This window comes from Harpia harpyja, chromosome 11, assembly GCF_026419915.1.
Source record: "Harpia harpyja isolate bHarHar1 chromosome 11, bHarHar1 primary haplotype, whole genome shotgun sequence".
Classification (NCBI taxonomy): Eukaryota; Metazoa; Chordata; class Aves; order Accipitriformes; family Accipitridae; genus Harpia; species Harpia harpyja.
Genome location: NC_068950.1, coordinates 10,187,530 through 10,210,411, shown reverse-complemented (window position 1 = coordinate 10,210,411; position 22,882 = coordinate 10,187,530). Strand labels below are relative to the sequence as shown.

General features: G+C 44.5%; 1 protein-coding gene across 2 annotated transcripts in view; it reads left to right on the top strand.

Annotated features, from left to right (window-relative positions):
• Window positions 1-14,630: 14,630 nt before the first annotated feature.
• Window positions 14,631-22,882, top strand: part of SOAT1 (sterol O-acyltransferase 1) — a 30,540-nt gene continuing 22,288 nt past the window's right edge. Inside the window, exons 1-2 of one of the 2 annotated variants that reach the window (XM_052801625.1) lie at window positions 14,631-14,720; window positions 18,061-18,194. In XM_052801625.1, the coding sequence (XP_052657585.1) occupies window positions 18,071-18,194 (124 nt within the window). In that variant the 5' untranslated portion in view covers window positions 14,631-14,720; window positions 18,061-18,070. Of the gene's footprint in view, window positions 14,737-18,060; window positions 18,195-22,882 lie in introns of both variants that reach the window. The other variant, XM_052801624.1, reaches the window with a different exon arrangement.

Genomic DNA, 22,882 nt, shown 5'->3' with positions numbered 1-22,882 from the left:
TGAAAACCAGGCAGCCACCTCTTAGCCTTAATGGAGGGGTTCTTGGGAAAGGCATTAACAACAACAAAAAAAAAAAAAAAGAAAGATTTAAAAATCTGAAAAAGGCTTTGTGACACAAGGTTAGTTACTCTGCAATAACCACTGAAAGCTTGTAAGTGCTGAGCCATTTCAAAGGAGAATGTCGTTTCTTGGTGCAACACGTACAAGCACTCACCCTTTCATCTCTGATTGACAGCTCTTAAAATGTACTGTCTGCACATATCTTTCATGGCACAATAGGTAGTATTTCAGTGTTAAAAGTTATTTTGAATCATTACTATGATTTAAATTAGAATTTATGTACAGTGCATGCAAGATAGCTTGTGGTACTCACGTGCCTGTTCAATGGGAGTCTATGAACATAAAAGCTTTCTGGGGAAGTATGGTTTTCTAACAGACTTTGCCCAACAGCGCAGAAGGGTTCACATGCAGCCCTTGACAGATGAATTTTCCTCTGTTAATAACTCTTCTTTCTTCCACCATAGCTGAAATAAAAACTCCACACACACACCCTCCCCCAAACGCTGCATCCCACCACCCAACTCAGCACTTTCCTCAGTGCTACCAACCTTTTGTTATCTCTTTGATGCTGCTTCAGCATTATCCTCATTCAAACCACTCATCTGACACTGCCAGCTACTAGTCTAAACATAGACGCCTACGAGGAGAGTGAGCAAATGAAGGGCTCTGTGCCAAGGGAGGAAAGGGCCTGGGTGTACGGTGTTGTAGTGGAAAAGATGAGTGTATCTGTGTGTAGGGACAGCCAGCTTGCTACAGCATCTCAGGTATCCCTTTTCTTCTTTTATTTGGTCCTGTGGTTTTGTGTTAGGTGTACTATGTAACTAACCACCATCATGCATCATAACTGTGTGGCTGGTCCTTGTGTACATGTCTATTAACTGTAAACAGCAACACATTAACTGTGCTGAGGCTTTGCAAGAACTATACCCATCATAGAATCATAGAATCATAGAATCATTTCGGTTGGAAAAGACCTTCAAGATCATCGAGTCCAACCATTAACCATGCCCCCTAAACCATGCCCTGGAGTACCCTGTCCACTCGCTTTTTGAATACCTCCAGGGATGGTGGCTCAACCACTTCCCTGGGCAGCCCATTCCAATGTTTGACAACCCTCTCAGTAAAAAAATTTTTCCTAATATCTAACCTAAATCTCCCTGGCCTCAACTTGAGGCCATTCCCTCTTGTCCTATCTCCAGCCACCTGACAGAAGAGACCAACGCCCACCTCACTACAACCCCCTTTCAGGTAGTTGTAGAAAGCGATAAGGTCTCCCCTCAGCCTCCTCTTTTCTAGACTGAACAACCCCAGATCCCTCAGCCGCTCCTCAGAAGACTTGTGCTCCAGGCCCCTCACCAACTTGGTTGCCCTCCTCTGAACACGCTCCAGCAACTCAATGTCTTTCCTGTAGTGAGGGGCCCAAAACTGAACACAGTACTCGAGGTGCGGCCTCACCAGTGCCGAGTACAGGGGAACAACCACCTCCCTGCTCCTGCTGGCCACACTGTTTCTGATACAGGCCAGGATGCCATTGGCCTTCTTGGCCACCTGGGCACACTGCTGGCTCATATTCAGCCGGCTGTCAACCAGCACCCCCAGGTCTTTCTCTGCCGGGCAGCTTTCCAGCCACTCTTCCCCAAGCCTGTAGCGCTGCATGGGGTTGCCGTGACCGAAGTGCAGGACCCAGCACTTGGCCTTGTTGAACTTCATACGATTGGCCTCAGCCCATCGATCCAGCCTGTCCAGATCTCTCTGTAGAGCCTCCCTACCCTCAAGCAGATCGACCCTGCCTCCCAACTTTGTGTTGTCTGCAAACTTGCTGAGGGTGCACTCAATCCCCTCATCCAAATCATCAATAAAGATATTAAACAGAACAGGGCCCAACACCGAGCCCTGGGGAACACCACTTGTGACCCGCCGCCAGCTGGATTTCACTCCATTCACCACTACCCTCTGGGCTCGGCCATCCAGCCAGTTTTTCACCCAGTGAAGAGTGCACTTATCCAGGCCACGAGACGCCAGCTTCTCAAGGAGTATGCCATGAGAGACAGTGTCAAAGGCCTTGCTGAAGTCTAGGAAAATAACATCGACAGCCTTTCCCTCATCCACTAGGCGGGTCACCTGGTCATAGAAGGAGATCAGGTTGGTCAAGCAGGACCTGCCTTTCGTAAACCCGTGCTGACTGGGCCCGATCCCCCTCTTATCCTGGAGTTGCCATGTGAGTGCTTTCAAGACAAACCGTTCCATAATCTTCCCCGGTACTGAGGTCAGGCTGACAGGCCCGTAGTTCCCCGGATCCTCCCTCCGACCCTTCTTATAAATGGGCATCACATTGGCAAGCCTCCAGTCCTCTGGGACCTCCCCTGTTGACCAGGAACGCTGATAGATGATAGAGAGTGGCTTGGCAAGGACCTCAGCCAGTTCCCTCAGTACTCTTGGATGGATCCCATCAGGTCCCATAGATTTGTGAGTGTCCAGATGGTGTAGCAGGTCCCTAACTAATTCCTCCTGGATTAAGGGGGGTATGTTATGCTCTTCATCCTTACCTTCCAGCTCATGGGGTGGAGTACCCTGAGGATGACTGGACTCACTATTAAAGACTGAGGCAAAGAAGGCATTAAGTACCTTGGCCTTTTCCTCATCACTGGTTGCTACGTTCCCTTCTGTATCCATTAAAGGATAGATAGGATAGATATTCTCCTTGGGATTCTTTTTACTGTTAACATATTTGTAAAAACATTTTTTGTTGTCCCTTACGATAGTGGCCAGATTTAGTTCTAGCTGAGCTTTCGCCTTTCTAATTTTCTCTCTGTATGATCTAACAAGATCCCTGTACTCCTCCCAAGTTGCCCGCCCTTTTCTCCAGAGATGATAAACTCTCCTTTTTTTCTTAAGTCCTAGCAAAAGCTCCCCATTCAGCCAGGCCGGTCGTTTTCCTCGGCGGTTTGACTTGCGGCACATGGGAATAGCCTGGTCCTGAGCCATTAAGATTTCCTTTTTAAAGAATGTCCATCCCTCCTGGACCCCTTTGCCCTTCAGGACCTTCTCCCAAGGGACTCTCTCAACCAGTGCCTTGAAGAGGCCAAAGTTAGCCCTCCGGAAGTCCATAGTGGTGGTTTTGCTGACCACCTTCTTTGCCTCACCAAGAATTGAAAATTCTACCATTTCATGGTCACTAAGGCCAAGATGGCCTCCTGATCATGGTATAGCCCATAACCTTTTCACAACTTCCATCAGAGTAAAGCCAGAGGTGGGGAGACATGGAATAAGCAGATGATAGGACTTCTTCAATCATTGTTTTCCTGTCTGTTTCTGTAAATACTACAGCTGCACCGCCCTCCCCAAGCATCTGTTTAAGGCACAAAAGGTTGCAGAAGGGTATGCTAATAAGAACATTAAGAATGTTGGTCGTTTGCCTTTTTCCATGGAAAATGTTGCCTCTACTAAACAAAAATGATGACAAGTCTCTGCATCTGCTGGGAATTGCAAATTAGTACTCAGCTTGCACAGTGTGGTCACTGATAAAGTACATTTGCTGAGGTATTATGAGGTCCCTCGACAACGCTGGTGATGATTCAGGCTTTTAGGCATTCGTCTGCAGGTGGATCAATAGGAGTGTTTTGCCACCAGAGTTCCAGGGTTGACTTAATTCATGTTTAGGAGCCTAATTTTTGTGGTTCCTAATTTGAAACCTTACTAGCTCATTGGACAGCGAGGGTGTTCTGTAGTTTGCAGATGGAAGCTTTTCTTCCTGTGTTTTCTTTTTTCTCTCCCTGAGAGGTTTGTAGCCAGAGAGCTGACATTTAGATAAGGGATAGCAAACGCTTCAGAGCACAATACTATACTGTGGTACCTCCATCAATGCCTCTGAGACCGACCTCATCCCACCTTAGATTCCTCTGGTGACTACTGTACTGTATTTGAATTAGAATGACCACCATGATAGTCCAAAACAAAATAAAGGCTACATTAGCCAGAAAAAAAATATCCTTATCTTGTTTTTCTAAGACGTGCAGCTAAAACCAGACAGAATTAGAATCACAGAATCATTTATGTTGGAAAAGACCATTAAGAATCCAGCCTTAGCAGTGCTTCCTTTCCATGCTCTTTGCTTCATGTGCTAGTTTCCCCTTACAACTCCTTCACCTCTATCTTCTTGCCTCCTCACACTGTCACTCATGCTCAGAATACTTTGCCAGCCAGTGAGTTCCTGGCACCTTCACTTCCTTTTTCTAAATCATATTGAAAACTGTGTTTTCCAAAGTTGCCCTCGTTACAATAATTAATCTCCCTCTGATTGCACTCCTGGTATTGTTTTGTATTGTACACACTTCTGAATTTAGTCTTTGATCTTATAAGGAAGCCTGAGGGTACAACTTCTTGCAGGATTGGTGCTCTGTGTTACAAATTTAGGATGGCAGGGATCCAGCCTTGCTCTGGACCGCTTTGGTAAATGCCCATGCGCCCTGGCCATGAATGGTGTCATGCTCTATGCAATGGTCCTAAATAATTAAACCACTTTTAAAAGTCAAAGTTTGGTCTAAAATACTGTTATTGTTTCATTCTACAAAGTCTGGATAGATTCTTCCTTGGCAGGCTTTTTTATTTAATTATGCAAGAATCGTAAGTGATTATCTTTCAAATGACATTGTGTTCCTTCCTCACACAGTTATATAGTATTAAATATCCATGCTTTTCAGCTTCCAGCTTTAATGCTCAGTAGCGTGAAACTACTCTAAAGAAAAAGGTAATTGTACAACTGAAGCAGGAGAAAGCATCAGGGTTTTGTAAGATGTTTCTGTGAACACGTATGTGTGTGTGTGCACAGAATAGACTGGTACCCAAGAGAGAAGCATATACATTTGTAATCAGATCTCACTTAAATTTAAAACTTGTTCCTTCTGTTAAACATGCAAATATTTCCATTCTCTTTAAAAATTCTGCGTCTCTGCTCATTACCAAACCTTTTGGAAAAGACATAAGCCCAAATCTTCCTCTGATCAGGCTCTTAATGTGTTTTGTGTGGTCTTTATTTAGACTGTAAACTTGCTGAAGCAGGAAATGTCTTATAAAAAAACAACTACACTGTCTCATTTCACATCCATATTCTTCTCCCATACGAGCTGTGTGTGTTTGCCTAGCAGCAAGTCTTCTGTTAATGAATGACTTCCTCTCATTAGCTTGTCAGGCTGGATATGTAGCCTGTAGTTCCCACTTACACAGAGCAGTGCTCCTTCCCTTGTAGCTTCTGGTAAATCAAACAATGAGATATACAAAGCCTTGTGTCTCTGAGTCTGACCTTTGTACCTGTAATCATTAACTAAAAAGTAACTAGCTGCTGGTTAAATGTATTCAACATAAGCTGAGTCCTATGAACTGCCTGGTGTGGGGATTGTTGCAGGCTTTCCCATCATCTGCCACTTCTAAAAGAGGGGCAAATTAATTCCATGTTCAGCAGACCCAAAGGAGTTGCACTCGATACACTTGTTTTGTGAAGGTGAGGTCCAGAGTGGATTCTCTGACACCTCGGAGGTTTTCAAAATGAGGCCCTGAGCAGCCTCATCTAACTTTGAAGCTGGCTGTGCTTTGAACAGAAGACTGGACTAGATGAGCTCCAGTCACCCCTGCCAATTTAAATTCTTATTCTAATAAAAGTTGAGTTCATCTGCAGGTTTCCTCTATTCAGAGCATTAATTAAGATTCTGTCCTCAAACTAGGCTGAATTTTTCACAAAACTCATAGGAACTGAATATTTGTGGAACCTCTGTCCCTCCATCTGATTTGCATAAAATTGGCCAACAGGTTCAAAAGTTACTGGGAGGTAAAAGACAGCTGGGGCAGACAGACAGACACTCCCTTCCCCACACACATAGGACAACTGTATAAGCCTTGTTTTCTTAAGAAAACCTTTCTTCCCTTTATGTTTGTGCAGAAAGCTTGTCAAGTGTGCATCTAATGAGGCCTGAAGTCATGCTACGTACTCCCAGCTGCAGCCAACCTGAAATAATACCTCCCCAGAGCCAGCAGCACATTTCATACAGCTGAGGCATTTACTGTGCAATCTGAACTATGCAGAGAAGTTGAGACATTTAGGAGTGAAACCCGGGCATCTTCTTTCTGATAGTGAGAGGTTATATCGTTGTGCTCACATGAGCGTATGTTTAAGTCTGCCTGGTGCCTTGTCCGTCTCTGCCAGCAGACACGGGAGTATGTCTGTTACCTCTCTGTGTCGTCCTCAACTTTCTCATACCCGAGAGTGACAGAAAGGGGAATTTGACCTCAGTGTGCTAGAGACCGCCTGGCTGTCTGCCTTTCCCTTTTTGTCTACTCTTTCTTAGGATGCAGTCACACTACAAAATTACCTTGAGTCATCTGTCTTGGAAGTTTTTCCCATGGGTTGCTTGTGATAAAGGGCAGACATACTAGGTGCATTAATAATCTGTGCTGCTAGGGGAGACGCTGATATGGCATGAATCCACTGTGGATTGTACGTGCTTCTGAGATTTCCGTCTACCTGAGTCAACTTAATATCCCTCCCCAATGTCTCTTCTGCAAGGGAGCAGTTCTATAGCTTCAGTCCACAAAGCTTGCCTGATCAGCCGAGAGACTCCTTTAGCAGCCATGGCAGCAGATTATTCTGTTTCCCTTTCTCCCAGTTTGCAGAGAACACACCTATCTTCCTCTGCTTTTGATGGCCCTGAAAAACATTACTTCTGTGTTCCTGGGAAAGAGCTTCAGAGCACTTCTATTTTCTGCCTCACAGGGAAGCAGCAACTGTGAAATTATCAGCATCCTCTGTTTGCATGTTCCCTGGAGCTGTTATACTGTGCCGTCTGAAATAGAGATCCGGCCTCGGGGATTTGCTAATGATGCATTCAGTCTCAGCATGGCACATGCTCATTCCTGGGGAGTTACTGAGTTAGCATTTATAGTTCTACACTTTTCCTCTGAGTAGATGAAACCCTCTGATTTTCCCTCAGCACTGAGGTCTTGCGTGTTGGATTCTCTTCTTATGACAGCTTACTTGGAATGCCACCAGAAAGCTTTCAGCCTGGATCTTTCCTCCTAAAATCATAGACTACAGTAGCATCACACCAGTGATTCTCCCATAACTTGGTGTCTGATCAGCAGGCAACAGTAAAATGAAGTCTTGTTAGACACAATTTCAAAATAATAAAACAGAGACTTCTGCACTGAAGATGGGTTATTGTTTTTGTGGGCATTAGAAGCCTTTTGCAACTGGGTGAATAAGCTCACGAATAGGAAGCAAGGAGCAAGCAGTCGGAGAGGAAGGCACAAGTGGAAAAACTGTGGGGAGTTTTGATGGTGCTAATGTGGGTCCCTACTGTAGAGAAATGGCAGTGGTAAAGGATGAAGTGAATTCACTCAAGGTTTACCCTGTTTTCTGGTTGGTTTGTCAATTCATGTTTCTCCAGCCACTTTATGCAATGAGGGAATTTTTTTTGTGTGGGCAAGGGTTGAACTAGCAGGAACACTTTTACTATATTTCATATTAACTTGCTAGTGAAGACAAGACCTCTCTTGCATGACCTACATGCCTGAACTCAGAATCCCTCTCCTGGGCCTGCCATCTTCAGATTTAAATCCTTTGAACAAGCTCAGGTTTTCATCTCCTCATCCATATTTCCAAAGCATGTAAGCCTCAAGGCACTAGGCCAACAACGGAATAGTGCTGAGCACAAAGATGTTTTTGTAACCACATCAACTCAGCCCAATGCAGATCGACTGCAGCAAACCCTGCAGATTGCTTCACCTCCCAGTGTAGTTCCATTATAACCTTCCATTTTTGCTAGTCCTCAGCCGATAGCAAAAGCTCCTCTTTCAGCTTTGTAACTCTGACTTTTTTTTTTTTCACTTTCAGTGAAATGCTGTTGAGAGCTGCCAGAGACTCAGCTGTGACATAGATCTATCTGAATTCAGGGTTTTGGAAGTGTTCCTTCACGCTTGTCATCTCCTTCAATAAGCACTGCATTGTACCAAGTCTGTACATTCTTTACTGCTCTACTTGTTGCTATGGCCAGAGGTGCCAAGTTTCAGTCCAATTCTTTTGGGAGACTAGACGGAAATCTGGATTCCATCACCCAAAACTTCTTTCCAAGACAGGAAGGTTGGAAGCCACTGCCCTCTCCAGTCTCTCAACTTGCATAACTGGCAGCGGTCCACCCTTAGCCTGAATCATTGCAGCAGAGAAGCAAACACATGGATGAATTCCCTCTCTAGCCAGGTGTTTCCAGAATCAGGGAGAAGCAGAAAGGAACAGATGGGAATGGCCTTGAGCAGAAAAGAGGGAAGTTTTTGGCAGGGGAGCTACAAACGCATGGTGCTGTCGGTCCGTATCGAGCTTGGGAAAGGCTCTTGCAGAAGGGAGAGCAGCAGGACACGCTGCCTCATTGCCATGGAAACAGCCAAAGAGCTGGCTGGGCAGATTTAGAAATGTCTCCTGCTTGGGACTACTTTCAGTAGATGTCATCTATCTTTGCAGAGATTAAAACAAGGTGGAAAAGAGGAAGTGTCCGAAACTGAAAGCTGAAAACATGTTTTCTTTCTTAGTTTACAACAGAGAGTCCATCTTCCATGGCTTTACGAAGATATTTGTTCTCCTCTGAGAAATATATCCTGGTTTTGATGGGGATTATTTTTCCCCACGTCCTCATATTTTTGGGAGTCTTTCATTACAAAGGTCAACCACTTCTGGCATTATGATTCTAGCTGCCATTTCGATGCTCCTAGACTTCTCCATGGTGTTCCCCATGTGTCTTGCAAGCACACTGGCTACCTATGTGACATTTCTCTGTAAGATCTCTCCTTGATGACCCTAAGGATCTCATACTCCCTCAAAGAGGCTGATCTCTTCTCACCATAGCACCTCATTTTTTTTTCCCCACGCCTTTCAAGTCCAATACCTTTCCCACAGCCTCATCATGTTATTTTTGAAGACAGTCTAAAAGATACAAAAAATATATATTACAGCTTGTGTATGAAAGCCCTGCCCTAAGAACATGCTTCTGTTTCTACAACTGGGGAGTGGAGAAAGCCATGGAAATCTCCCACATTAGAAAAGTGAAATAGTTGATTACTGCACATAGAAAGTTATTAGTCCCCATAACCTGCACTTTGCAAAGTACAGAATAGGTAGGACTGTATGATTACCTGCAAACAACTGTCTTGGGAATCATCCTAGACCAGTCATTCCATAACCAGTAATTCTCTTCCATGTCCATCAGCGGTCAGCACATTTATACTGTAACAAATAAATGGGAGACAATGAAATGGTAGAAAATACTGGCTTACACGGTCTTCTCCACATAAGTACCTTAGCAGCTATGGGGAAAGCAACAGCAAACTATTTTGTATTTACTTAGGAAACGAGAAAGGATGCACATATTTATGAAATATGGAGAGGAAGAGATTACTACTACAGACTAGTAAGCAGTCATTAAACTAGGTGTAAAACATCTGCTCTTCTACCTGCTGTGTCTTACCTTCACAAGGAAGGGTCCCAGCTGTGTAACACAGCTGGCAATCTATGGAGTCACAAGGAACATATACAGTTGCTACTGTATGAACGGGAAGGAGATGCTGGCCAAGTTCAGTGCTGCATTTCCACAAAAATATTTAGAAAGCCCTTATAAGCAAGAGAGTCAATACTAGTAACTAGACCTGTTTGTTCTGGAACTAATCTCTCTGAAGTCACTCTTCCAGGGCTGACTGCACATTTAATGCCGTGTGTTCCTGCTGAAACAACTTCAGAGACCCTCTGACTTAGGCAGTTCAATATTTTCATGCAATTTTAATAAGCAGCAGAATATGCTGCGAAATAAATCTGAGATTGGTTTGAGCTGGTGACACAAGGAGAATGATGATAATACATAATGTGGTTGGGACCCAGCTGAAATTCTTTCTGAGCCTAACAGAAGGAGAAAGCTGGTATGTTGCAGAGGGTAAAGAACAGTTTCAGAAAACACAGTTCAGCTTAGCAGGGTTAGACAGTAGTTATACCTGTACAGATTCAATACCTTTCATGATTTGATGTTTAGCCAGATTAGGAGGATCTTCTCCTTTTTAAATATACTGAAGAAACAACGTCCTCAATTTAAACAAACAAAAACCCAACCATTGCACCAGCCCAGCTGGCAAGATTCATTCTATTACTTCAAAATGGCAGGAAAAGGAAAAATTAGTTGCTCTTCAAAAAATAATGTGAGTTTCCCTTTTCAGCAATGGAATCACAGCAATTAAGTTGGCTGTTGCACCTCGTCCTTGGTCGTGGCAAGAAGCTCAATACTTGGATTTCTGAGCTTGGAGAGGAAGCAAGCAACCTGCTGGCTGGCAGTAGGGCTTCACTTTTTTTTTTTTTTTTAAAGGATGATTTCAGTTCAGTAGCAAGAAGTGAAGTGATGTTTGAGTAAGGATACCACTGCCCTCTGCCGAGAGGGATGCGGTTGTTTCTTTCCGACTGTTTCATCTGCCAGCAAAACCAGTAACTTCATTGCTTGGAAAGTAACTGCGCAAGGAACTGCTCGCTGAAGTCGGAGTTTAATTCCTGCTGCTTCTCTCTTTTCTCCAAAGTTTGCTGATCTGAATCTCTTTCACCAAATATTTTGAAAACCCTATGCCTCATACAAAGTAAAGAGGAGCAAGGGTAATTACATGCAAAATCTTGACATGATGATAGCAGGAACTGTGGAAACTTGAACTGGAGTTTTTAAAAAGCCATCTTTATGATTTATAAACACTTTAGGCATCCTCAGCAATGTGATGTCTGCTGGAGCTAGTTTTCGATTTTCCTGCCAAAATTCAATCATGCATTATCAGATCAGGCTGAAGTCCTCTACAGTTTCTTAAAAGTTTTTGTTTGGATTTTTTAACTGCAGCACTTGCCTGACTGAGTTTTGGCCTTAGTCTGACTTCCACACCATTTTTTCTGGTTATGCAAAAATGGAAGCTCATTCATTGCTACATTTATAACCGGCTTTACATTATAGATCTAACATTACTGACTTTTTTTTTAAAGGAAAAAAATTAAGTTAAACTTGTAACAATATTTTTAACCACTTGAGGGAGCTCTTTCATTTCTACATTAGGATGTTGCTATTGTGCATCCAATATGGGAAATTATAAACTATACTTTTAAAGGGCTTATTATAGGACATAGTCCACTTTACTGAAATATGTGAAAGTATTGAGGCTCTCAGATGGATCATTTTAAAGCCCAGATAGACGTTTTAAAGGAATTAATCATTCTAGCCAATAAATGCAGGCATCAGAAACAACCACAGCTACTTACTCTCTGGGCAGACTGAGACCAAAAATCTTAAAATAGAAAATAAATTAGAGTTACACAGAATTAAAAGTAGGCAGCGTTAATCACATCTATTTTGCAGAAGTGTCAAAAATGACAGAAAGGAACAGGACCAGGCAGAGATTTTACAGAGGGGCTGTGAAAGCCTCAACCCTCTGCCTCGCCTCCCCTGCCGTCCTCACCTCCCCATAACACTGGCCAGTACAGGCCATGCTGCTGCTTCCCCAGAGCCTCCCCCGGGCTGCAGAGACCCCACCAGTCATCGTGTGGATGTATCTGGCCACCCTGGGCAGCATGTTTGCATTAACAGCAAAGGCTTTTCTTTATGCTCCCCCTGAGCTGATAGGCATAAGGTAGGCTCAGCCAGCGACCACTGCATCAAGCATGTCTGCAGTCACCAGTCAATATGATGGTATATAATGTGTGCATGAGAGCTGTAAATTGTTATGCAGAGTGCCGGGGAGATGGATAGAGAAATAGAGAAAGAAATAGAGAAAGAAAGAAATAGAGAAACAGAGAAAGAAAGAAAGAAAGGAAAGAAGGGAGGACAGAAGAAAGGAAAAGAAAGGAAAGAAAAAAAGGAAAGGAAAGGAAAGGAAAGGAAAGGAAAGGAAAGGAAAGGAAAGGAAAGGAAAGGAAAGGAAAGGAAAGGAAAGGAAAGGAAAGGAAAGGAAAGGAAAGGAAAGGAAAGGAAAAAGAAAAGAAAAGAGAAAAGAAGAAAAAAGAAAAGAAAAGGAAAAAGAAAAAAGAAAAGAGAAAAGAAAAAAGAAAAGGAAAAGAAAGGTAAATAAAAGAAAGAAAAAAAAGGAAAACAAGCAGTGCTGTAGAAGTCGAGTTGCTGCCTGGCATTGGGTGGGTGAAGCAAAATGTTCGTGTGTCAGGGCCACAGGTTCCCATGTCAACATATGGGAACAACCATAGAGTGATTCAGCCAGGAGTGCTCAGGAACGGTTGTGGTTAGGCAATCGTTGAGCAATGCAACCCATAGGATTAACGTAAAACACTCTAGAAAATCAAGATTGCAAGCACCGTGGTGACAAGCAGAGTAAATGATGTAGCTGATGAAACAGTGCAGCAGTTTGGACTGGTGAAGACAACAGCAGACGATGGGTGTGAGTGGCAGGAAGCGGAGGTGGCAATGCCTTCTTCCAATTTCTTGTGTAAAAGATGGGAAGGAAGGTAACAAGAGCAGCCACTTTGCTTTTCACCCTCAGTGAGCTGCAGGTAAACAGCCTCTAAACAGACAGGAAAGTAGGCTGTGAAACAGCTCTGCTAGGGAAAAACCGAAAGACCCAGGAGGGAGCTCAGTGCCCGTCACACTGCGCTGCTTTGGCCTGGGAGATTTGGAAAGAGATGCTAATAAAATCTGGTGGCACCTATCCACCACCTCTTTAGGGCGAAATAAGGAAAGCAAACTGACCAGCTCTGAAGGTTATGTGCACTTTTCTTTCTGTTAAAGGTATCTTGTTTCCTACCACCCAGAGTTAGGGTTTTACTAATTTGATGAAACAGTTTAATCAACAATTTATTGACCTTTTGAACATTTTTGGAAGGGTTGTTTTTTTTTTTTGCTTTTCCACTTGCTCACACAGCTGATGCTGGCACCACAAGACACTTCAGTGTAAATAGCTAGCACAGCATTTTGAGCATGAGGGCACCAGTGATCATGTATAGCCTGACTTGAGAGTATCTCTAAGCAGCATTGTGTTAAAATCGACTTCTTAAGAACAGGGGCAAATTTATGTGAAAATTCCTGGTGCTATCACCCATGCAGCTATTTGCATTTCAGCAATGATAGGATTTTTATTTTTTTCCTTTAATTTTTACAACAGTTTTCCTATTAAGCAGCATGAAAGGTGGGTGGTGGGATAATAGTGTGAACACACATTGCAAACTAAATCTGTTTCAGACTTTTTCACTCAGTGGCTTTGTTCAGAGTCTCCACAGATTATTTAGAACAACTTCCAGCAGACTTACACATTTAAGAGTGTGTCTCGGGTGTGTGTTGGTCAAAGCAAATTTGTTTTATTAACAGGTCTGAGAAGGTGAAATGTGATAGAAATGTTTTAATACCCTGCTTCGTACCTTGGTTTGGGACAACCTTTCAGGGTGCACCTGGGTATGTATTGTGCACAGCACAGCCCTGAAGTGGTGAGGAGAAGGAAAGACACGTACTTGCCCGTAGGAAATTAGTGGCTTAGTTCTCCTGACTTTAGGAAATCTTTCCCATTTACCCGGTGAAATGCAGCTACCGAGAGGTTACTAGAGTTTGTTTGCTGGTGATGTGTTGCTGTGACTCACCATCCGTCACGAGCTTGTCTCTGCCTGGGGAAAGAAAGCGAGGGTGCAAACCCCAGCCTTTCACCCAGTTTTTGACCCTCTGGAGTACAGGCTGGGACTGGAAGGAGACCTCTCCAGCCAGGACCCCTTCTCGGCTCCCCCCCTTACTGGCGAGCTGCAGCTCACACTCCCCGGGGTAAAACTTGTGAGGGTGCACACCCCCTTGCCACAAAACCACACTTCTTGGGGGACAGGGGGTGCTACTCAAGTTGGCAGGCACTCCATTTTTACCTCCTTTTAAAAACATTTGCCCTCGCTCCCATAAAGCCGTTTGGAAGAACCTCACTGGGGGAGGACACGTGTTTACCGAACCCCGGGCGCCAGGGGAAGCACTTGTTGAGCAACCTTTGTGTTCCCTCTGAAGGACGAGGACAGATAAAGCCGCCGGGTCCTCCAAGCCTCCCAGCCTTGACTTCTGTGTCCTCCCAGTTCCTTGAAATAAGTTTTCCTTGTGCCGGGAGGTCGTGGGGAGGAGGAGGAGGGGGATCCTCAGGACGAGGGCAGGCCCGCCCGCGGGTGCTGACTGAGCCTGCCCAGGACCTTGGGCCGGGCGGTCACGGCCGTCCCACGTCCCCCCGCTTCACCGTCGGCCTCAAGAAGACCGGGATAAGGTGGCGGCGAGTGGCCCCGTCCCGCCACGACGCCTGACAGAAAAGGGGGGGCGCGGGACAAAGGCGGGAAACTCTGTCTGTGTGTGTGTGTGTGTGTCTGTGTCTGTGTGTCTGTGTGTCTGTGGCGGGGAGTGGGCGGGGGACGCGCCTCACGTGCCGCCTCCCACCCGGCTTCCCACCGCCCCCGCGCCGCGCGCCCCCGCCCCCTCCCCCTCCCCTGCGGAACGCCTCCCAGCCAATAGGCGGCGCCGCCGCTCCCCCCTCCCTTTGCGCGGTGACGTGCGCGAGCCCCGGGAAGAGGCCCTGGCGCGCGGGCGCGCGGCGGAGGCGGGAAGCGCTTGTGGGGAGCCGGCGCGTGCGGAGGCAGCGGCTCAGTTCGCCCTGAGGTGACGCTCCCGCGGGGTGAGGGCGGCCGTTCCTTCGGCCCCGGCCCGGCCGGCTCCGCGGGAGAGGGTCCGCTCTGCCTCGCCGCCGTCGGTGGCGGCTTTAGGCCCGGCCCGCCCCCGGCTCTCTCTGAGGCGGGGGAAGCTGTGCCCGAGCCCTTTCGCAGGGCCGTGCGGCTCGGGGGAGGGGGCCAGCGCTCCGCAGGCCTCCGGGTGCCCTCAGGGTTGGGGCTTGGTGGGGGGGAGGTGAGAGGTGGGTCTCGTTGCTGACAGCGGGCACTACCGCCGAACACTTCCGTGCTTGTTTCCAGGGAGTTAGTGAAGAAGGGAGCTGACTTTACGGTCTCGGGTGTGCTCGGAGCCTCGGCAGTGCTTTAAGCAGCTTCCATTGTTATCTGCGGGTTTCGGGTTTGGGTTTTTTGTTTTGGTTTAGTTTTTTTCCCCTGCTGAGTGTTTTGCGCGTTGCGGGTGAGCTGTGGAATGACCTTAAGTTTGTTTTGGTACCTGCCTAGTTTGTGAAGAGCTCTGCTGATCCCGAGGACGTAGCACACCGGGTCTGCTAGTTAACGTTATGCCCAAGGGCCGAAGGAAAACCTTGGAGATGTGAAAGGTCTTTGGGATAAGGTTATTATTTAGCATAAGTGGTGTTGGAGGTAGAAGATGTGCCCTCACTGTGCTACCAAGCCTTTTGAAATGCAGAGATGTACTTTCTATAGGGTGTTGCCTTTCCCCTAAGGCATGCTTATAATTACCAGTGTTTCGAAAGGGAAGATGGAGAAACTCAAGGTTTCTGAGACCTTTTACAAAAGTACCATAACACAGTCATGCCTATAAAATCTGTGAGTTTCTGCTGGGAAATCGGTTAATGGGATGCATTTGTGGTTCTAGGTGTCCTGCAAGTGCCCATAGTGGGGTGAGAGGAGTGACTATTTACTAATTGTGAGTGACTTCCTTTAGTGAAGGAGGTAGTGAACATTTTGGACTTACCATGGTATTGTGTCGTGATTGATGTGGTTCTAGCAGAGATTCAAGGGAGGGTTTGATGCCCTCTTTAGGCACTGATGTGCCGATAGTTGCTTAGGTACTGTAATGCTGTACCTCTCGTCATATGGAAACTAGACTAGGTAAATATTTGTTTTCATAGATTTCCCCTAGCACAATTCTTGTGTCGTGTGAAAAAGGCTTTGTTGTGATCGCTTAGCCTATCTGAATTGAATAACTCTTTAAGTTAATTGCTTTAACTTTTTTTTTTCTTCTCCTCCCACACATGATTTTTCTGTACCCCATCCTGAAAGTCTTTATTTTTAACACCTTTCTGTTAGCCTTTCAGTGAGATACTTTAACTACTCTGCACTGGAGAGGAAGGAGTGCCTTCTTCACCTCTTGAAGAAGTTGGAAAGTGTACTGAGAAAAGAATTAAACTTGTGCTCCTCTGTTAGAGCTGGAAAACCTGCACCTTTAGGGACAGATGTGGCTCACAAGAACGACTTAACTTGGATCAGGAGGCAGTGGAGAGGCTTGCTAGTGCACCAAGGAGAAGCTTGTTAGTGCAGGAATTTATAAGGTAGCTTGATTTCCCCCTCCACTGTTCTGTAGACCATGTTGTGTGATCAGAATGATGCATTCTTATCCTTCGATAGAGTTTTGGGCATCTCTCTTGGGTAAGAGGAGAAAGATTGAAATGTATGCCTGTCCAGCATCTCCACATAGTTATAAGCCCCAGGTGGGTTGCTCTAACATGAGGCGGCCATGTCTGTACCTGGAACCTTGTGGGAAGGCTGAGAAGTGGAAGGAGTAATGTCTTCATGATGGTGACTGATTCGCGTTTGAAGGAGGGTTGCAGCAATAACTATGTACAGAGCTGGTAGAAAGTGGGTATGTCCTGCTAGTTACCTTTCTGTGCTGGTGAGCATAGTTACTGTAGGAAGATTTACCATATTCTTGCTTGGTTCTTTCTGTTCTTCGTGTAAATGCTTTTTGCATTATGTAAATTATGATAGTATGAGCTATCAGGTATTGTACAAAGCCAGCTGGGCAGCTTGTCATTTTTAATGGTCTTTGTTTTATAGCTTGTAGACCTGGCTGTGATCTCTTGAGACAGAGAGAGCTGAGAGGCAGTGCTGCAAGAAACGGTGTTGGTGATTGAATTAGCGATTTGTTGTTTGGTGTTGTAAAAGGGTTTTTTCCCCTGTATGCTGTGATGCCTGAAAGGAGAATGGGAGACTGTTCTACTAGAGGGACAGACACGGGAAGTTGAGTCCTGAAAACATTTGATCATAGTCTTATTTCCCTTTTGCAGAAGTGCCAGCCTCAGTATTCTGAGGAAATCCATCCTTAAATAATTGTGTTCTGCCTTCTTAGTTTTTCTACAAGTGCATGAATTTTCCTTGCCTGTCTCTAGCAGCTCATCTGTGCTGGTGTGTGTATTCTGTTCACTAGCAACAAAACACATGTCTATTTAAGAGTTTGTGCCAAGGTGAAAAATATATCAAAAAGGAGAAGCATTAGTTTGAAAATGTGGTTACATACATGCCTGTGTGGTTTTCTGGAAGTCCAGTTCTGAAAATTGTCGCTGGTTGTAGCTACATCTCTGAGAGCCTCTTGAGCTCAATTTCATGGAGACTGTGCTGGAATGTCACTTCGTGACTAAATTAGTATCTTCTCCCCTTCTCATTAACTGAGAATTTTTTTGTTTTCAGCCTGGCTCTGTCGCTCCAGGTGTTCCTTACCAGCAGCTCTGTCCTCAGCAGTGACCTTTGTCATTGAATCTGGCGTAGTTCAAACCTGATTCTCTCTTCCTGTTTTCCTGTGGTTTGCAATGCAACTGTTGTCTGGCCAAGCAGAGTACAAGGATCTATTGAGGAAGCTGCTCTTTCTGTAAGAACTGAAAACTTGATGGAAAGGGGCTTGGCTCAGGGAAAATAATGTGGGTGATTCTGCAAAGCAAACCTGCCGGATCTCTCGGAAGACAAATTTTATTGTCCGACTGACTATCGGAAAGCGTTTGCAAGGGCTTTTTGGCCTTTTTAAGATTCCACAAATGCTTAAGAAGGGCTGTAGGGAAAGGAGGGAGCTGTGAGGAGATATTTTGGTAGTGGTTGGGGAGCTTGCTCGGTCACTTTGTTCCTTTACTGCTTGTAGTAAGGGAAAGGAAGTGTGGTCCACAGTTAATGGCTAATACAAGTGTGTGCTTAATTTCCCCTACCCTTGCTCTGAATTCATAATGGGGGGAAGAAAGTCTAAGTTTAGTGTCAAGAAGGCTATGTACGTTTTTTCTTGAACAATGTAAAGAGTAAATGAGTTTCTTTTGTCATTAATTATTTGCTGTCCTTTTCTGGTCTAGCTGGGCAGCAATGGCAGGTGAAGACTGTGTAAGAAAACGCCAGTCTGGCTCCACTACAACCTGCAAGACCCCTGAGAATGAGGAAATGCAGAGGAGACCTGAGACCGAGAGGTCATTTCAAAACTCAAGCAATGGTGAGACTCTTTCGCTCGGGATTAGTTGCAACTCTGGCATGCGATCTCCTCTAAGGTGTCCTTTCTAGCTCATGGCTCTTGCCTCTTTGCTCTTTCATTTCAGTTTTTCTGCTTGTAGAAAGGCTGCCAAGGTGGAGCTCCCTGTGTACCAGCTGCAATTCTTCAGCAGGTTTAGGTTGTTTGGAGTGCTGTCCTGCAGAACTTCCCCTCAGGGGCTGTGTACTGCAGTGCTTACAGGGATCTAGAGTAAAGAAAGCGATTAATTGTCACAAGACAAATGTGTGTGATGAGGAGGAGATGCTTTAATGCTGTAAATGGTGCAAATGCATCTTGACAAGTATGTGGCTTCCTCAGGATTGAACAAAATGGACTTTAACATACCAGGCTAAGCTGGTGTATCCATCCTGACAGACAGATGCAGGTAGGATGCCACGAAGAATGATTCTTTGCTCCTGTGGGGCTCTCTTAATGTCAGAGCAGCTCCATTCTATCCAGTCTCAACCTTGGCTGCCATAAAATAAAACAATAAACAGTTGGTTTTGTATTAGTTTATATTGTGGTCACCTTAAAAGTTATGTGGTTTATAGTTGGCTTTGTGGAAGGGTCACTGCTGTCTATGTCCTGTCCCTTGAGTTGCAGGGACAGCTGTGTGGCAGTATGAGTGGTTTTGCCTGTGGACTCTGTGGACACTGTGGCTGTCTCTAATTGCTGGGTTATGCACCACATTCCAGCCTGGTGATAAGGAGGTTAGCAATGAAATTGCAGCTTGTTTCTTTTCTCTTTGGGAGACAGAATAAGCAAAAAGCTAAACTAGTTTATCACAATATGCCACTTGAGTATAAGCTCCAAAACCCTGGTGCCAGTGACTCAAGGAGATAATTCTTACTGGTATGCTTCTGAATATTGTCACTATTTCACAGTACTACTTTCAACTGAAACAGGAGTTCGAGCAAATTTAAGTTTAGGACAAGTCAGATTTCTTCTTGCAAAAAAGATATTAGAGAGAAAGCCATCCCACAAACTACTTAAGAGAACTGGGATTTTAAGCTGTTGGTGGTAACACCATTTTGATTGAATCAAATGGGACTGTACCATTAATGCTGTTTTTACAAAATTGCACAGAGTTGATGGCTACTGGAAAACAGTTATGGTGGATTTGGAAGCAGACTTCTACTTTTTTCTCTATGGAAACACGTTAACTGTTATGCATAAATTTGAGTTCTTGCAAGCTTGTGGGTAAAGAGTAAGTATAGCTGTGATAATAAGTACTTGATAGGTGGGTGTGCCTGTCGTAAGAGCCTTTCATTTTAATACCTCTGAGATGTGGCATAATGTCACTGCAGGTGAGATACTGTGGCTGCATAGCAAGTAAACATTCTGGGGTAGATCTCTTCAAAGTGTACCGAGCTTTCATGCGTGTACACGTGCCTGGTGGGTTGGCTTAGAACAATGCAGTGTGTTTTAATACAGTACAAACTGCAGTGAAGGACAGCAAGGACAGCGGGGAGGAATCCTGGTTAGTTAAGACTAGGTGCCTCTTACCTTCCAGGGTTGCTGCCAATTCAGCAGAAGTGTCACAAAGACTTAAGACCAGTTTTTGCAGACTCTTTGCAGAGCACAGTGATGGGGACAACAGGAATGCCACAGGAAGGTAGGAGGCATGAGTGATGCCTGACCATATCACAGGCCTGGGAGGAAGATGCATCGATCTGGACAAGAATTCCCCTGTACAGTGGGGTTAGATCAGCATCTCTGTGACACAAAGGTTGAAGCTTTGCAAAATTGAAGTGTTCATGTGTTTCAGATAGTGGCCTTTTCACATAGTCCAGTATGCTTGTGTAAGTAGGTAGGGCTGTCTGTGAAAGCACAGCTGAGGTGGAAGAACTTCTCAAAAGAAGTAGCCATAGACTTCTTTTCTCACTTTCTTTTGTCCTAGCTATTCACTTCTGAATAGCTGTTTCTAAGGCATTAGTCCTGATGTGTACAAAGGCAGCATGAAGCTAATGATCTGCTGTCTGGCAACATCCTTTTTACACCGTAGCATCTTAACACTGGGTGTTGTGTAGAATTTTAGACAAGATGCATGTTTATTCCAGTCAAGGGATTCTAGCTAGGTGAAGACAGTATCTTGTATGCAAGTAAATATGTAGTGTCTTTGTAACAATTATCTCTGTAGAAAAACTAAATCGCTAATGTGATTTCCCACCCTTGATTCTCCCTGATTAGCAAACACGATCTGCTTTTTAACTTAAGAGTTAATGTGTCAAGGGCCGATTGACTTGTTTCCAGAAGTGTGTGAACTTCATACAGAAAATTCTAGGCCATTAATCTTTTCTTTATTAAAACTCAAATGCATTGGCTGATCTGAAATTGCTTGGAGGAATAATTTTAATCCATATACTGGCTTTAGAGCTACATTAGGTCTTACTCTTCCATTTGTATAGTTTAGCTTATTTTTTCCTTGCCTCATCAATTCTGCTGAAAACTGTCTCATTGCTTGCCAAGTTCTAAGACTGAATAGTTGGTACTCCAGTACCCCCAAATTTATAGCGATATGGAAATACTCGTAGCTTTGAGATTGCCAGAAGAATTCTTCTGTCCCTTGATGCATTTGTATCTTGTAATCATTCAGCCTATAATTTCGCTTTGACAGAGTAGCTGAACTTCAGTCTTATATATCACTTCTCCTTGAATTGGCTCTAGTGTCATAATTAAACAACTAATTTGGTCCTGGCATAGAGTCAACAGGTGATCTAGGCAGCAATAATCCCCTGTCAAAAGCCAGACTTCCTTAATAAGATTAGTCGTATATGTTTTGAGCTGGAGATACATAAAAAAATATAAAACTGTTCTGCTTGGTAGGATATTGATATCTGGCAGTACCGGTTGCAGGAAATCTTACCTGGAAGGAGCGTAATAGAAACTGCATGGGCAGATCTGAAAAGGTTAGAGAGGCTCTTAAGCGTGTATCTGAGTGCCTCTAAAATGCTAAGATTAGACCATTCACAACAGTAAACTGATGGTGTTGGAGTCTACCCTTGTTTCCTTAGAAATCAGAAAAGGATTAGAAGTGTCTCCGGAGACTGATCTGCAAACAAGTTATGTGGCGTATCTTTGGTAATGCTGATCTTGGAAAGGGGTTGTTATCTTCCAGCGAAGAGGTTACTATTGATCATTCTCAGTGCAAAAGTTCACGACACTGCATGAATTGTGTGTGCCTACTGATAGATGTAGGAGGAGGGAGCTCTGAAACAGGGAGCAATTTGGAAAGCTTCAGGGTTTGCTGTCTGACTCACAGCACTAAGTGTATCAACGTTGTATCAACAGGCTATTTCTTACGGATTAGTGAATTTGTGATTAAGCTGCTTGAATTGAGTATCTGGGATGTGTTTCCAGGAGATGCATCACAGAGCTGTCTTGTCTGAGACTAGCTGGATTCTGGTAATTCTAGGTGCTCTCATGTTTTGCAGCCTGTGGGTTTGGTGAAGGCTGAGCAGATTCTTGTGAAGAGCCTGTGGGCATGGTGGCATGATGTAGAGAATGCTGGTGTTTCCTCCTGCTAGTGAAGAGGCTGTTTGGGTCCCATGTCCCTGCAGAAATGACTTTAACTGGATTCCTTGCCCATCTGCACTGCAGTGGCCTATGCGTTCTTTAAGCAGATCAGCTGAGCTCTGGGAGCAATCTTGTCAGAACTTGCCTCTACCTGCTGAGTGGCCAAATAAATTACCATAAGTAAGAATAAGGCTTATTAGCATTGAATTATTAACATAAGTTGTATTGTACCAGATAGAGAAGACTTCCCCTCTTTACAGTAGCCTTGCGCTAGGTTGGCTTTAACACTACTTTCCTTCAGATAACATCTTCAGTGTTTTTAGAGAGGGAGCCTTTGAATCCAGGTAGCTGACGCTAATGAAATCCTTCTGCGTATGTTGCTTTAACCTCTTGAGTGGCAAGTTGTCCGATCAAGAAATGATGAAGATAATATATTTAAACCCTTTTAGAGAAGGGCAGTATTGGGTACAGTTTGTATCTGTGACTCTCCATGAAGATCCTGAAGCTAAACAGATTCTGACATCATTAGGGGAAAATGCTTCTGACCTGTGAGCGTGCTTGGTTGTTCTGAGAAGTGTCTTTTTTTGAAGTATGTGTGGCAATAAACTGAAGTTTGTTCATGTGCTTTTCCTAGCTTTTCTGTGAAGAGGCGTTTTTGTCTTGAATGCTGTGCAGGGATTTAGAGAGCGGTAGTCTCCCTGGGTTGTTCTAACTGCTCAGTAATAAGCTTATTGCCACAATGCAGCAACAGGTTGAGTGGCAATGGCTCAGAGTGCTGGGCTGCAGGCAGCTTCTGTGGCTGGTGAGGTCATTACAGGCTGGAACTGTAATGCTGCACGCAAGCCACGGCTTTACTCAAATGACTTATTCCCGCTTGTGCCCTTGGTGGTAATTGCAGACTGTAGTGGTTAAATAAAATGAATGCGTTTTAACACAGTTAATTTTTGAGAGCTTGCCTAGTAGAGGGCTGGCTAGTGTCTTACATAGAAGCTGTTTTTGTTGGATCCCAAGCTATGGGACACTTCTCTAGTCATCTCAAATGTCACTATCTGTAACATGTATAAGAGTAGGCTGAAAAAGGGACAATGAGATCCTTTAAGAAATGTAGCTTGTAAATCTTTTGTGAAACTTAAGTT